This window comes from Curcuma longa, chromosome 11 (genome assembly GCF_044706935.1).
Source record: "Curcuma longa cultivar G26 ecotype Majalengka, Jawa Barat chromosome 11, ITB_CL_G26_1.1, whole genome shotgun sequence".
Lineage (NCBI taxonomy): Eukaryota > Viridiplantae > Streptophyta > Magnoliopsida > Zingiberales > Zingiberaceae > Curcuma > Curcuma longa.
The window spans coordinates 12,971,030-12,987,097 of NC_133871.1; the positions used below are offsets into that span (position 1 = coordinate 12,971,030).

Consider the following 16,068-nt stretch of genomic DNA (forward strand, 5'->3'; position numbering starts at 1 on the left):
TAAAAAAAGACAATATAACTGAACTTCATCAGACCATTTAGTGCACAATTCTAATTTTTTAGAAACTTGAACTTGAGAGAATAAATAACCACAAGATGTTTGAGCTGTAATTTTTGCTGAAGTGTGATTCAAATAAAATAAAATAAACATTTCAAACTTCAGAGCTTAATAAAAGAAGTAGTACTATCACACTTAATAGACAACTCTAACAATTAGTCTCACAGCACGCATTTGTAAAACTTCATACTGTATTCAACTCATGCAATCTTACAGTTGAGTTTACAAAAAAAAAAAAGCATTAATTCCAGCACGCCATAATGAGAAATCTCTTAGTTAAATGAACTTTTCCAACCTAATTGTTACAACAATTCCCTTGCAAGCATCCGGGGTAAATAGGGGCAGTTGACATTTGAAGCATTTAGATGAGATCGGCAACATTCATTGGCATTTCATCAATCTGTGTACTGTAATATTGTTCTATATCTCTTAAAATCCGAATGTCATCCTTCCTCACGAAATTAATTGCAACACCCTGGATTCACATGAATGGGGAAAAGTCACTTTAAGATGAAAAGGAAGATAAAGCATGCAAAGAGTAAAATAACAACATAATTTATTTATTTTCTTTTGAAGTGACTAAAGAAATGTGGGTCACATCTGACTCTCTAGAAGTGAATAGGCATCTTTGGTGATCAGTTGGAGACCTTAAAAGAGTTCGACATCTAGGGGAAAGATATATTCATGCTGCATTGAAGGCACCTGAGCACTTGGATTTGGCCCATATCAATTGATGATACAAATGCATCCCTTTTCTTGCGTTCTCAAGACTCCTATAGCATGCGTGACCTTTCGAATGAATAAATTACTGCTCACTCATGCAGGCTTCTCTTGCTAGCCTTCTACTTTTACTTATTTTTCTAGGCAATTAGTGTTACAATTTGTGCAACAAATTAATGTTAATGCTAGAAACTATATATTTTCACAATTTCATACAGATATATATTTTTCCCGTTGTGCCATTTGTGCTATTTTAATGACCTTATATTTCAAACAATGCATATCGTGGGCATTTGGTCCTGGTACATATAAAAAACTAAAAATACAATGGAAATATTGGAATCAGACAAATACATGATGCTAAATGCAAGTATGAGCAACAAAGAACCCACCTTACGTCCAAAGCGTCCAGAACGGCCTATCCGATGTATGTAGAGTTCTCGGTTGTTTGGTAGGTCATAGTTTATCACCAGTGACACCTGAGAGAATCAAAAAGACTATTGGACATTAAAACATATTAACTGAAAAAGATCATGAAATTGCTGAGTGAATTTTTTTTAGCATGTGCAAAGTAGTGTTTGAAATGCTAAATCCACGTTTTAGTGAAAAGTCTTGCCTGCTGGACATCAATCCCTCTAGCCCATACATCAGTAGTGATCAGTACACGGGTTGCCCCTGATCTAAATTCTGCCATGATTGCATCTCGCTCTTTTTGTGGCATGTCACCATGCATAGAAGATACTGTGAAGTTATTACTGCGCATTTTCTCAGTTAACCAGTCAACCTGCCAGAGAAATAAGCAAAATTAATCTGGTTTGCAACTAAATTAATTACATCATAAAAAGTTGTGACGTGGATAGAATATTATTTGATTTCATTAAAATAGATAATACAGATTGTCCTCTAACAAAAAAAAAAATAGCTAATAATAGGGTAGTGATGAGGAAAGGTTTTGCTTCTAAAAAAAATGTCCATATTCATATTTCAGTACCCTGAAGAAAGGGATAAATAATATTCAACCATGCAATTCAAGATATCCAGCTCCAGTTTGTTGTCGAATACCGCAGAAATTCATTTATAGATATTTATTGATAAAGGAATCATTTCTCTAAAATCATCCAAATGAAAGCATGTCATGGAAACCTCTAAAGCAGATTGATCTGTCAGTCATTGTTGCTTGCTGCATCACCACTACTCGCTCACCGCCCCTCAGCTTCCATTTGAGGCCTCTGCACAATGCTACCATAGATCGCGCCGACGGACACTACTCTAATGTTTCGCATGGCTCCATCAATGATCGTTCACGTGTGCTAGACATGTAGGCTATTGCTTCTGTCAAACAGCCTGTGCAAGGCAAATGTTGTTCCACTTTGCCTGACACCACCTCCACTCAAACAAGCCACCCCTAAGCAACTAGTCCCTGTCTCCCTTGAGCTGCACATTTGCCTGGGAGGAGCCGCAGCTTCTGCCTTCGCCCAATGACACCCCTACCTAAGCGAACCACCTCCATTCAACAAGTGGCCTCTGCTTTGCTTGGACGTTGTCTTGCTCAAGTCTTGCTCAAGCTAGGCCTGAACAAGTTCTCCCTTCACCTGGTTGTCATCTCCAAGCCGGACATATTGAGATCTTAATCGAGTTTTAGGGTTTTACATCCTAGTCCAAAATTTTTACTAATTTCTAGATTGACCATGATTTATATTTTAGTATTGCAAATTTAAGAATTTTGAAGTGAACCCCTAACATATTACATCTTATTCTTAAAAAAATTAACCATTACTAAAATTAATTAAAAATCAAGTGATTTGTTAAAGTCTTCATCAATGGTTGTGAGGTGCAAATTTCACTGTAGAAAGGGCTCACATCAACACAGCAATTTCATTTCCTCATTGAAATTTCTTCCATGTAATTTAGTTGGCTTAGTTATTTTGTGCATTTGATAATTTTCTAGCATAATTGTTATTCTTGCATATTAAAAAAAAGTAGCATCCTCTTGCTTAGTTTCTACTTGTTCCTTTTATTTAAAAGTAGAATCCTTAGCATCTTTATTTTGGGTATCACTGTGAGAGAAATAGGTGTGAGATAATGAAAGACGAGCTTCCAAAAATGGTTAAAAAAGCATATCGCAACTATAAGTGACAAATTGGCAAAGAAGAAGAATCCTAAGCCAATAGAGAGCACACCTCGCCCATAACCACCATCAACTCATTTAAACATTAGTTCAATTTTTAATAGTGAGGGGACCATTTTATTGAGAGACATTACAGTCTTGTTCCTTGTACATTAATTTGTCAATAGAGATGTCAGTTCCTGCAGTCCCATCCATGATACAACTCATTCTGAAGATCAAGCCCATTCAAGACACTCAAATAGTGTTACTTCCTCACAACAACACCTGAAACCTAGTTCATTATAAGGGACGTCCTAACATCAGTAATGCATGATTAAAGGTCTTGTAGGAATAGATCGCACTTTGCGTGAGATGTTCCAGAATTAACATGTACTAGTATGTTGCCTTAAAATTCAAATACATTCCGCAGTTTGTTTCATATCAGAATCATAGTTCCAAGCCTAATGGAGTAGTAACTTGTAGTCTAACCTTTCTTTTTGTGTTGCAGAAAATAACCGCCTGAGTGATAGTGAGAGTGTCATAGAGATCGCATAATGTATCAAACTTCCACTCCTCTCTCTCCACAGCAACAAAAAATTGTTTTATACCCTGAAACAAAAATAATAATATTAAAGAGATCAATAATATTGAAGAAGCATAAGCTAATAACTGTGACAAAACTTGAAAATAAACTACCTCCAATGTCAATTCATCACGCTTGACAAGGATTCTTATGGGATCTGTCATGAACTTGTTGGTTATCTCTAGAATTTCATGAGGTAGTGTTGCAGATATCAGAGCAACCTACAAAATAATTCATAAAATTACATGCTCAATAAACTTCCAACTTTTACAAGAACAGCAACACATATGAATTAAGGAGGTAATGGTCAACATTTGGAAGAACAGGTCTTAGAAAATTCAACATTGAAAGAAAAGTATGAAGGTCTATATTCATTGAATACCATCTTTCTAGATTATCATAAAAACCTGTGCATATGCTTATCAAACAGAAATCATTGGAGTTATTTCCTCTCACCTACTACAACCAACAACCCATACTTAATGCAGAAGTTGCATAAAAAACTTAACACAATATTAAAACCATTTCAAACAAAAAACAATGCTCAAATTGAATTAAGCATACTAAACCTGAGAGAAATTTGATAAAATCCATATGATAAAATAGAATTGTGACATCGGTTCATAAAAACAATGGCCATTCACTTGTTATGTACATATACTGATGGTTTCATCAGGAGTGAAATATTAAATATAATTATACAAGCAGGCCAAATCAACCCTCTAAAAATGACATACAGCTAGATAAGAGGACAAAAAAATAACTGGGTTCCTTTTTTCTAAAAGGAGGGTAACAAACGATCAAACACAAAAATAGATACTGCATCTTGTATTGAGACTGATAAACAATACAAGCTGCTAGTTTCAAGTAACAAGCAGCACCTATCTTGTATGGTAACTAAATTTATCTCTAACATCAAGAGTCATAAAGCATATGCCTACAAACTTAGAATATGAGTAAGACACAATTTTTCCGAAGTGCAAAGGTAGAAATAATGGCATCAAATAGATGAAGGCATGGAGTTCTCTGGCTGAGCACAAAATACACATGAATAATGCTGCACTTATTAGTTTAATGATCTTGAAACAATGTTTATTTTACATGCAAATGTTTGTTGTCATTTGTGAACACAATGACACTAGAAACAAAGTAAATTTTGCCTGCACAAGAATATCTATTTCTTTATTTGTTAAACTATAAAAAGGTTGAGAGAATTTTAAATTGCTTGATGCAAGCAAACACATGAATAGCAAGTATCCAAAGTTTCTCTTTAAAAGTGTATACATATATATCACAATTTGAGATTTGGTTGGTTTGCACTAAAATTTGGATTTTGACTAATTTGCATTGAGGCAAATCTCGTTGTTGAGTAAATGAAATGGTATCACTCCAGTATGGTTAAGATTCAACTCTGTCTACCAACTGTAATATGAAAATATGATATTGATCTCATACACTGTTCTCAAATAATAACAGAAACAATACAGGTATATTAGATTAAAAGTAGAAATTTTTCCTAAAGACCGTGATTGTTGATCCAAACCTGAAGTTCAGGAGGCAGGTATCTGTAAACATCATATATCTGGTCCTTAAAACCTCTACTCAGCATCTCATCAGCTTCATCCTATTCAAATAACACAAATTCGTTTAGAAGTAGAAATATATAAAATTCATACAAATATACTTATGGAAACACAGAATCAACATACAAGGATTAGAATCCTGATGGCTCTTGTGCGCAAAGTCCTCCTTTTAATCATGTCGCAAACTCTGCCAGGTGTCCCAGAAACCACATGAACACCATACTCCAGCTTTCTAATATCTTCACCTATACTCTTTCCGCCAACACATGCATGGGCTTGCACACTTATATATTCACCAATGGCTAATATCACCTTCTCAGTCTGTGCAGCAAGTTCTCTTGTAGGTGATAAAATAAGTGCCTGAACTCTGAAAAAATGTGCAAAAACTTCACCAGAAGTACTAAATATATTAAATTAAATGAATGGCTTTGTACATGGAACAGATTTCTTGGGTATTTCACAAGGTCCAAAAGGTACAATAATGTGCATTCAGCTATGATATGCAACCCCTCACATTAATAATAAATTAATTATGATACAAAACTAAACACAAGAAAGTCTTCAGTGAGAAACAAAAGTTAGAGCAATTCAGATAAAAGTGCTAGTATCCAGATCAGCCATCCGAACAAATTCCAGATGCAAGCCAAAATCAATTATCATAAGTAAAAGTATATACATCAAGTTAATATGAGTTATTGAAGCTCTAAAGAAAAGGAACCAGTCTACACGTATCAAGTTATATTCAGTTATTAAAGCCCTGAAAGTCGAATAAAATAACAGAAAACAGAAGGAAGAAAAGACATAACACTTCCATGTAAGTGCATCAATTCCACCATCAAAGGCACATTTATCCCAATCATAACAAATAGATGTAATCAGCAACCAACTTGAAATTCAAAATACGCCAAAACCCCCCACTTTACTCTTAAATATTTTCAAATGAAAATCAAAGCATGTAAAAACAAAATAATCAATACATTGCAAAATTCAGATTCCAGAAATATAGGAATCAATAAGAATATAGAGGTCAGTTCATTGAAATAAGTTAATTTACATATAAATGCAACATCCAGCTAGTCTTATAAGTGGTGATATTTTTTTCAGCTTTTAATGGCTATATCCACTAAATCTATATGTTATTGAACTAGTATTGATTGGAGAGAGAGAGAGAGAGAGAGAGAGAGAGAGAGAGGCTCATGAAGAAGGCATGTGCTCTTTATGTGACCCAATAACAATAAGTCTAAAGCGAGTTGAATTTGTCACAAGAGAAAACAGACAAATTACAACTGTGTTATAATAGATGGATAAATTTATTATGAGTGCATTATTGAAGAATGATACTAATCTTGTCAAACCCAAAAAGCGGCTTAGATGCTCAACAAAACTACCAATTCCCCTCGACATCATCTTGATTCTTCATCTATCCTCTCCATACCTATGTCGATTATAATGACTTGGAAACCTAACAATTGATGATCACATGACAAAAAAAATGGAAACAGTTCGTCGAGCACTTGTATCCACTTGCAAATCAAATATTTGTACCTAAGTCCGATACTAAATCATCATTTAGCTAATAGAATAGAAGGCATAAGGGCTTTTAACTAGGTTGCTTCGGTGATGTCTTAAAATACATAAGGACAAACTTATGTCTAGCTGTCATTGTTAATCTATAAAAGATGTCAATTTTTCTGCTCTCGAGTTTGAAAATAAATTACAAGACCTCCTAAAATAAGTGCACAGAAATAAGAAAGAAAAAAAATTGAATATTCAATGCACAGTTTACACGGCGCAACCAAATCAAACCTGGATCTTTGAGTCTAATAAAAATAAGAACGAGAAAGAAAATCCGATGGATATGAATTCAATAAATGAAAAAAAAAACCATACTCTCTAACGGCGGTATCAACCATCTGGCAGACGGTTAGGGCGATCATGGAGGACTTCCCGGTGCCGGACTGCGCCTGGGCAATGACGTCTCGGCCATTGATAATGGGAATCACAGCCCTTTGCTGGATGGCAGAGGGCTTCTCGAATCCATAGGCGTATATGCCGCGGAGGAGGTCGTCGCGGATGCCCATCTGGTCGAAGCTGGTGACGGCCTCGACCCCCGGGCTGGTCTCGAATACCAGGTTCTCGTCGTCTATATTGCGCCCCCTAGGAGCTGCCGTGCCGGCGGCGGCCATGGCGACGAGAGGGATCGAGGCAGAGGTGAGGGGCGAGAAAGAGAGGAAGCGACGACGCAAACCCTAGCAACAACGGCCAAGTTCTCCCGGGACAACAAACGAGACGAGCAGTGACTTTATATTTTAGCCCTGTTTATAAGTTGCGAAAATTAAGCTTTTTTTATTTATTTATTTATTTACGTATTTCAAAATTTACCCCATAAACTTTTATTTATTTATATGCAATGCATATAATAAATTATATTATAAAATATTTTATAAATAAAATTATGAATATGAGGATAATTTTATGAAAGTTCTTACCCTGAATTACTTTATTAATATTATTTAGTTAATAGAAAATGAATATAGCTAAAAAAAGTTTATAGGTACAAATCATACTCGCTTTTCTACCCATGTAATAAATATTCGAGATAAAGAATATTCGAGTATGTGTATTCTATTACTAATTTCTATCCAATTAAAAGTACCAACCAGTTCACGGAATCGCAGCGAAAACGCATCATCGCGCATTCAACAAATCGATCGATCGCATTGTAGTAATTCTTTCTGAATCAAGAACACCCTCGATCGCCTCCCTCCCTCAGGTCTCTGCTGAAATCGACGCCGCCTTGCTCCGCCGTTTGCGTCTTCTTCTTCTCCCTCACCATCTTCCTCGTCGTCTCGAAAAGCTCCCGAATCGTCTCCATGTTCCGGAAAGCGTCGACCCCCGCCTCCACCAGTCCCTCGTCGCCCCTGGTCTCTTCGACCAAATCCTGGATTCTCAAGATCGCCGACATCATCGTCGGCAGAGTATCGCCGAGCCTTTCCAGGCCCTGCTCCAGCGAAGCCGCCGGCGTCGAGGTACTCAACCTCTCGCGAGCGGCGGCGGCGGCGCCTCTGGCCGTGTGGCGGGCGATTGTGAGGGCGACTTCGCTGCGCCGTCGGGCGGCGGCGGAGGGGGGTGGTTCTTGGGGGATCGAAGGGTAATCGAAGGGGAGAGGGGGAATGGGAGTCGGGGAGGAGGGGGGAGGAGGGTGGGAGGATCCGGCGAAGGGGAAGCGGATTGGGGAGTCGTCGGGGGGAGGAGGGTGGGACGATCCGGCGAAGGGGGAGCGGAATGGGGAGTCGTCGGGGGGAGGAGGGTGGGACGATCCGGCGAAGGGGGAGCGGAATGGGGAGTCGGCGGGGGGAGGAGGGTGGCTGGCCCCGGAGAAGGAGAACACGATGGGCGTGGGAGGAATGCGGAGGCCGGTGGGGAAGGGGAGATCGGAGGGCAGCGGAGGGGTGGGAGGAGGAGACCCTTCTGAGGGAGAAGGAAGGGAGGCGCCGGCGGCGGAAGCGGTGGGTTTGGAACTGCGCGCGCGAGTGGTCTTGCCCTTGTGCTTCTTCTTCTTCTTGGGAGCCATGGGAGCTCGATCGAGGGAGTGCTCTGAAACATTGTTTTCCTATAAATAGGGATCGAAGGCATTACGTCATCATTCTCATTCATTTATTAATATTTTTTAATTATTTTTGGTGAATATAATAAAAACAACTTCAAAATTTGAATGAGTCAAATAATTTTAAGAAATATAAATGAATTACGATTTAATTTATTTTAATTAATTGATTAATTATTTTTTAAATATTTATATGGTTTATTTTTCCTCGAACAGATTGAGAATGTTCTTGTTTCTTTTTGTTTTCTTCCTTTTTCTACGGCGCAAGGCTGCCATGAGATCTCGATTCACGCGGTTCCATTCGTCGTCACGCCGCAAGATCTTGCAACCTTTTCGTCTTTGGATCTGAGCGGACCTCGATCTGCTCTCGTAGGAAACCCTTTCCAGCTCAGTCATTGCTGCACTCGCCAGATCTCATCGAGCCTTGGTACTTGGCTGCCTGGGATCGCTCCTCGTACAGCAGAGCCATAAAAGCTTGATCTTTCAAGGATTTCTGTTGGGAGAACGGGAGGAGAATGGCTGCGAGAATGCCTGGCGTCATCGCTGTTTTCGACGTCGATGAAACGCTCACTGCACCGAGGAAGGTTGATTCTAGTTTCGTTGTACTGAATGATCCCCCGCTTTGCAGCCGACTCTTGCTTGAATGCTCGTTTCTTTTCTTAGGGGATAACGCCGCGAAGGTAGGCACACTCCGTTCTCCCCTTTGATGATTCGCCTCTAATGCGATGAGCTGATCTGGAGAGAATGTCCTTCTGAATCTGCAAGTCTTTTGTGGAAATGTAGGGCTTCGATTAGTTTACCGAATTTTAAATGGCATGATTTCGGCAGGTTGTCGCCGTAGGAGTTGTTGGAGGATCTGATCTGGTTAAGATTACAGAACAACTTGGAATTTCAGGTCAGCTAAACCTTTCATTGTGCATCTTCATCAAAACAGTATTAGTATTGCAGGATCTACTTTTAGATAATAAAAAAATGATCTCATTTGTTGATTATTTGTTAAGAATGAACATATGGCTAATTCAATAAAACGTCCTGTTTCTGAAAGAGCAAATTTAGTTTTCACCTGTTGCTACTGCTCCCAACCCCCAAATGCTATCCAATGACTTGCTGATTGAATGCTGATAGGATCATTTTAAACTACAGAGTGATGCCCCTTGTACCATGAATGACTAAATCTTCTTCCTAACATGCTTTGACTCACTGGATTAGCATCAATGCAGTTTATACTTCAATTGGTTGATTTCAAGATGAAGATGGTTTTATTTACTTCTTTCTACTTGAGTTGGTGAATGCAATGCAATGCTCGTTTCCTGAGATTTCAATGTGGTATCAATCAACTACTGCATGCATCTTTTTATTTCATAATGATTTTGGCATACTCCTGATGTCTACTGTTCTTGTGCAGTTCTAAATGACAATGACTATGTATTCTCAGAAAATGGTTTTCTTGCTCATAAAAATGGGGAACTAATTGGTCGACAGGTAAACTGTAAATGTTAAACTATAGCTTAGTTACAAGCTAATATTTGTTCAAGTAAAAATATCATGGCAAATGACTCCTGGTCTGTATTTCCCTCTGGAACATATTTCCTGAAAAAAGAGCTTATTGGTAGGTACGAAGATAACTACAATTATAGGTTTTTTCTCATATAAGTCACAATGCAATACTTGGTCTGTTTAATAATTTGTTGTGAAAATCCTGTTTACTGCAAGTTAGTAGATTCGTTATAGCCTTTTGCCTTATCTTTTGAACTTAACCTACATTTATTTACAAGATGGTTTTATTTTTAACTATATGGAATACCTACAAGCATTCAACCTTCCATCCCTTCATGACACTGTATCTTTGACAGAGTTTGATTCTTAGATTAGTCAAGGAGCCTTCTCAACCTTTTTCTTATTTCTACACTTCAAGTTATCACATTCTTTTATTTTATTGCATAAGCGAGATGGACTTTAGAGTTCCAACAGATGTTAAAGTGTTATTCACATGAGTTATAGCAATTGGAAGTGGGAGCCAAAGGAGATGCTACTTCGGTATTGCTTATCTATCATATTCCATCCTTTGAAAAGAAACCCTAATGAAATTTACAAAATTACGGGCACCTATAACTACTAGGAGGTTCTTCTCTTCTTTCCTCCTCTGTTCTTGGTATTCTAAAAGGTTTCTCTGATGTTTTACAGAGTTTGAAATCATTCCTTGGGGATGATAAACTGAAGGTGAGATATTATACTTTTCAGCTGCTATCTGCTGCATTATTTTTTGTTATGGCTAAAATATAAACTTCTTGTGCAGGAGTTCATTAATTTTACTCTCCATTATATTGCAGATTTGGATATTCCAATAAAAAGGTGGTAAAATTTTTTTATCAAACAGTTTATCGTTCAACCTTTAATCTTTAACTCATACCTTTTAGAGGTTATCAGTGATCAGGGGAACTTTTATAGAGTCCCGAAATGGAATGCTGAATGTCTCTCCAATTGGAAGGAACTTCAGCCAAGAAGAATGTGATGAATTTGTTCGATATGATAAGGCATGCACTTCTTTGCAAAAGTGACTGTGATGTTCAATATTTTGGCTTTTAAGATTGAATGAAACCTTTAACTATGATTGAAAGTTTGTGTTTTGGTTATCTTTTTAGGTTCATAACATATGGCCAAAGATGGTCTTTTACGTGAAAAGTTTGCACATTTTGTCTAACATGATTGGGAGGCAAATAAGTTTTGATGTTAGTTAATTTATAAGTAACATCATTTGTTTATTTTTCAAGATGGTCAGATTAATCATGATTTTCACTTGTTTCTGTAGGTTTTCCCAAGAGGTTGGGACAAGACTTTCTGTTTGAAATACCTTGATGAATTCCAAGATATCCACTTTTTTGGTGACAAAACCTACAAGGTAGTTTTTTTCTGTTTACCTCGGGTGCCAGTTGTTTGTGTCTATTTTGCAACTATTAGACTTGCTAACATAAGTAGTTTCACAATGACTTTGTTCTACTCCAAGACTTGCTTATGAGTTGGATTTGATTTTACACTTATGTGATTCCTGTTAACTGCAAATTACATCAATCTAGGATTATTATGCATGTTTTGATAGTTTGCTCTGAAGACACGAACAAATAGGGATTAGTCATTGTTTCTCATATGGGTATTATTTTTTGCTCCGCACAACCATATGCTAGTTTGGGGATTATTTTCGTGACCTACCTTGATACTTTTGTTCTTTAAGAGAGAGAATTAAAAATGAAAAGATTAGTAGTTCAACCTCCAGGATTTTGCATCAAGGGTATCTATCTATTTTTCACCTAAGGCCTCGTTCAGTTCATGAACTTCTTATGGTTGATACCATCGGATTTGATGGGATACTTATCTAGTCCAATTTTTGGCTTTCAACAATATGAGATTTGAGGGGATTTTATGGGTCTCAAATCCTATATTGGAGATGGGATCGTTATTTTTCTTTTTTAGTAATTTAACTACTAATTTACGAGGTCTCAAATTATTGAAATATTGGAAAGTAATAATTTTTGTTTTCTCAAAATTCCTTTGTGATAGCAAACATAATGAAGAACGTCAAATTTGTCATCCTCAAGAAGTATTTCTTGTTAATTTTTTTTTTCAAGATTATCTTCTGCTTGTCAATTTCAAAACATCAAATTCCTAAATAGAGGTTTTCTTTTCATATAACGAATTTATTTTGTCCACGTTCAGGGAGGAAATGACAATGAAATATATGAGTCTGAACGAACTGTTGGTTATACAGGTATGCCTGGATATGCTATGTTCTGAACATCTATACTGTGCTGTTACTATGCTTTTAAAAAAAAAAAAGTTATTTCTATAACAGTCTACTAATGTTATTTCAGGGATGTAGACTTTTTTTTTCTCTGAATGAGACATTTGAGCTTGAATAAATTTTTATCTTGATAATCGAAGTATGTGAAACAACCTGATTCATTGAATAAAATCAACATTGTTTTGTTTTGAATATGCTTTACCATCATGACATGTTGAAATAAGATTTTAGCGCTAATTATATAACTCCTGTGCATAAATAGCTTCTTATATTTTGATGGCCTTGGTTTGGAGGTTATCCATTGAATTGAAGACACCCATGAATTTTACTTATTGCAATGCAGATAGGATAGCTTGCTTAGTTAGACCTGAAATATAAAAATTGATTTATCGGTCAAATACTTGCCTTCTGTGAATTTACATATTCCAACCTCATGTCTGATAATGGAGCATTTTTATTAAGATTCTGTGATTCATGATTCATGTAATTACTGTGAGATTTATATTTAATAAAGCTTAGGAAAAGCTTTTTGCAGTCCTACAATGTATAGCTGCTTTGTTGATGGCAAAAGAAAACTTGCAATAAAATATTGCAAATTAAGAGGTGTAGGTACAGATTAAAAGGAGAGCCACAATAGTTGGTAGGGTACCATTAAGTGAAAATTAGTGTTTGATTTTTTATTGCAAAAGTTCTCCTGTAGGATATAATTCCTCTCTTTCAAATTCATCCCTCACATTTGTAGGGTGATGAAGTTAAACGCTAATGTGACATGAGACCTCATCCCTTTAGCAGAACCCCACAATAAACAAGGGACTCCACAATTAGCACACCAGTATTTATCGATTGTTATGAAACAAAACTTTTAAACCTTCCAATGATCGTAGATATTGATCTTGTTTGTTTCGCATAACATTTTTCCAACCGCACTCATTCAAGTTGCAGTAATCTTGTAGTGTTCTCTCTGGTACAATTAACTTTTATCCGGCTAGTTTTAGGCTTGCTTAGTGATTATCCTTAATGCAAAGATCTCACTATCGATGACTTCCTTGATATCTTGCTCCTTTTCAGTCACAAATCCTGATGATACAGCAATGCAGTGCAGATCTCTGTTCCTGGGAAATGAATTGCAGATGAATTTCTTGATCCTAAAGGTCACCATTCCTTATACTTCCTGATAGTTATATTCAGATTAAGTTTCATCTTCTCAAACATTTTATGTTCTCCAAGCTTCATACAGATGAATTCAACTCTGGATTTTGGGGCCTTTGTAGTTAATAACTTGAATTTAAATGATTATGTTTAGTGTTCACATATCCATTATAAAATAAAATACAACTTAGCATGAATATGAATCTTTATCAACCCATAGACTTCTTTTGCTGCCTATGCATTGCTAGCTCTTCCTTTCAAATTTTTCTGATTGAATTGGCTCTAAATTCGTTTCCACCGGGATTTTCGATTCATGGTTCAATGGCCTAGTTGGATTTCAAGAACACTTAAGATGATCATGTTGTATTAAATTTTTTACAACCGGATTAGATTTTCTTATGTCTTTTCATACCTTTTACATCTTCAAATCTATTGACTAGTCCATTAATTGTGGTTTACATCTTCAAATTTATTGACACGTTTAGCTATATAATTGCTTATGTTTTACATCTTCAAATCTATCTTCTCAATCTATTAGTCATCTTTTACATTTTCAAATCTATGGACTCAATCAACCTAATCTATGAAGTCAATTAGTTGTATTATTTATGTGCAATAGTATATAAAATATTTGCTGATTAAGGTCAAACTAACCACCATGTGCTTGATGTTAATTATTCACAAGTCAAGTTGCAGCAGCCGAATCCAGCCAACGGCGAAGACTTTATCGATGGCGACTTGCAAACGTAGAAACAATTTGTCAATTTCAGGCGCTTGTGCGCGTTGACTTGTACCAAGTCAACGGATCATCTCTCATCTCTCTCTCTCTCTCTCTCTCTCTCTTTTTCTGTTCTCCTTCTCAACTCACCCTCTATATATATAAACTTCAAGACATACATTTTTCTCCATCCCCTTCACACAGTTTCCTAAATTTATTATCATTATCATCATCATTATTATTTTTGCCTCGATCATCAAATTATTGATTGGGAATTTAGATTAGATATGGAAAAGATGACCCAAGGTGAAAGGGGAGTAGAAGAGGCAATGGAAGTTGATGATAGTATTGCAATGAAAGGGGTTAGGCACCTTTGTGAGAATGTGGGCATCACAAGAGTCCCTAGCAAGTACATCTTCCCCTTCCCTGACCGACCGCAAATCACGTCATCGGAGCAGAAGCCCAAGCTCAAACTTCCGGTCATTGACATAGGCGAATTGCTTTCGGCGGATCGCACAAGGGTTCTAGAGACTTTGGACAGAGCTTGCAAGGAGTATGGCTTCTTTCAGGTATAAATGAAGTAATATATCTTATATAGAGAGCTAAATACATCTAGTTGATTCTAAATAATTGCAAAAAATATAGTGTAGTCAAGAACATTTTCTACTAGGTTCATGCATGATACATCTTAGGTGGTAAATCATGGCATCGACAACGAAGTAATTCAAAGAATGATCAACGCGGGAAAGCAATTCTTTGAGCTTCCTTTTGAGGAGAGATCGAAGTACTCGACGACCAACACGAGCAGCCCGGTGCGCTACGGGACCAGCTTCAGCGAGATCAAGGACAAGGTGTTTTGTTGGAGGGATTTCCTCAAACTCACTTGCCACTCCCTCGACACAATCCTCCCCCTTTGGCCTTCAGCTCCAATCAACTTCAGGTCATAAATTATTTCTTTTTCTTCTTATCATCATCGTCGTCATCATCGTTATATCATCATCGTCGTCATCATCGTTATATGATCATCAGGGATGATGCCATTTTGTATTCAAAGAAGATTAGGACATTGTTTTTGGTGTTGATCGCGGCGGTGCTCGAGGCACTCGGTGTCGGAGATGGAAGCGGCGGGAGTAGCATGAAGGAGTTTGAGGAGGGATCACATCTGCTGGTGCTAAATTGCTATCCGGCATGTCCGGAGCCGGAGCTAACGTTGGGGATGCCATCACACTCCGACTATGGCTTCCTCACTCTGGTCCTCCAGGACGAGGTGGAGGGCCTCCAGATGCTCCATGCCGGCGACTGGATTACCATCGACCCTGTCCCCGGCTCCTTCGTCGTCAACGTCGGCGACCACCTTGAGGTCGGCCATGTATAATACAATCAATTCCATGCAAATGTGTAGAGACTCAACTCAGGGATTGATATGAATCGTCGTAATTCAGATACACAGCAACGGGAGGTACAAGAGCGTGCTGCATCGGGTGCTGGTCAACGCGTCGGAGTTGCGGATGTCGGTGGCGTCGCTGCACAGCGTGGCATTCGACAGCCTGGTCAGCCCGGCGGCGGGGCTCGTCGACGACGGCGACAAGAGGAGGCTGTACAAGGACACAGGCTTCGCAGATTTCCTCGCCTACCTGTCCACCAGCGTGCCAAAGTCAAAGAGTTTCCTAGAGTCCAGGAAGTTGACCACGTGACGTGGCAGATTTCCAAGTCCACGCACGCATGTTGCTCGAGTCAATTGGTTGACA

The 16,068-nt window shown here is 37.8% G+C and overlaps 3 protein-coding genes across 3 annotated transcripts; 2 read left to right on the forward strand and 1 right to left on the reverse strand.

Annotated features, from left to right (window-relative positions):
* Window positions 1-212: 212 nt before the first annotated feature.
* Window positions 213-7,352, reverse strand: LOC141839680 (eukaryotic initiation factor 4A-III homolog B-like). The gene is made up of 8 exons (XM_074727483.1): window positions 6,941-7,352; window positions 5,177-5,417; window positions 5,011-5,091; window positions 3,581-3,688; window positions 3,374-3,493; window positions 1,394-1,561; window positions 1,170-1,256; window positions 213-532 (listed from the first exon to the last, which is right to left on the reverse strand). The coding sequence occupies exons 1-8, from the start codon at window positions 7,234-7,236 to the stop codon at window positions 419-421; spliced, it is 1,215 nt and encodes a 404-aa protein (XP_074583584.1). The 5' UTR covers window positions 7,237-7,352; the 3' UTR covers window positions 213-418.
* Window positions 7,353-8,963: 1,611 nt separating this feature from the next.
* Window positions 8,964-13,945, forward strand: LOC141841191 (phosphomannomutase-like). The gene is made up of 10 exons (XM_074729323.1): window positions 8,964-9,337; window positions 9,486-9,552; window positions 10,063-10,139; window positions 10,842-10,877; window positions 10,954-11,009; window positions 11,092-11,191; window positions 11,300-11,386; window positions 11,467-11,556; window positions 12,369-12,420; window positions 13,522-13,945. Exons 1-10 carry the CDS (start codon window positions 9,173-9,175, stop codon window positions 13,626-13,628), a joined length of 837 nt encoding a protein of 278 aa, XP_074585424.1. The 5' UTR covers window positions 8,964-9,172; the 3' UTR covers window positions 13,629-13,945.
* Window positions 13,946-14,478: 533 nt separating this feature from the next.
* On the forward strand, window positions 14,479-16,037 carry LOC141841409 (putative 2-oxoglutarate-dependent dioxygenase SLC1). The gene is made up of 4 exons (XM_074729580.1): window positions 14,479-14,889; window positions 15,013-15,260; window positions 15,350-15,680; window positions 15,763-16,037. The coding sequence occupies exons 1-4, from the start codon at window positions 14,608-14,610 to the stop codon at window positions 16,012-16,014; spliced, it is 1,113 nt and encodes a 370-aa protein (XP_074585681.1). The 5' UTR covers window positions 14,479-14,607; the 3' UTR covers window positions 16,015-16,037.
* Window positions 16,038-16,068: the final 31 nt, after the last annotated feature.

Bases quoted from the DNA above. Each gene is read 5' to 3' on its own strand.
- LOC141839680 (XM_074727483.1), bottom strand. From the start codon at position 7,236: ATGGCCGCCGCCGGCACGGCAGCTCCTAGGGGGCGCAATATAGACGAC. The intron at 3,494-3,580 runs GTAGTTTATTTT...TTTTTGTTTCAG, and splicing joins GTGATGAATTGACATTGGAG to GGTATAAAACAATTTTTTGT. The intron at 1,257-1,393 runs GCAAGACTTTTC...TGATTCTCTCAG, and splicing joins GAGGGATTGATGTCCAGCAG to GTGTCACTGGTGATAAACTA.
- LOC141841191 (XM_074729323.1), top strand. From the start codon at position 9,173: ATGGCTGCGAGAATGCCTGGCGTCATCGCTGTTTTCGACGTCGATGAA. The intron at 9,338-9,485 runs GTAGGCACACTC...TGATTTCGGCAG, and splicing joins TAGGGGATAACGCCGCGAAG to GTTGTCGCCGTAGGAGTTGT. The intron at 9,553-10,062 runs GTCAGCTAAACC...GTTCTTGTGCAG, and splicing joins AGAACAACTTGGAATTTCAG to TTCTAAATGACAATGACTAT.
- LOC141841409 (XM_074729580.1), top strand. From the start codon at position 14,608: ATGGAAAAGATGACCCAAGGTGAAAGGGGAGTAGAAGAGGCAATGGAA. The intron at 14,890-15,012 runs GTATAAATGAAG...GATACATCTTAG, and splicing joins AGGAGTATGGCTTCTTTCAG to GTGGTAAATCATGGCATCGA. The intron at 15,681-15,762 runs GTCGGCCATGTA...GTCGTAATTCAG, and splicing joins ACGTCGGCGACCACCTTGAG to ATACACAGCAACGGGAGGTA.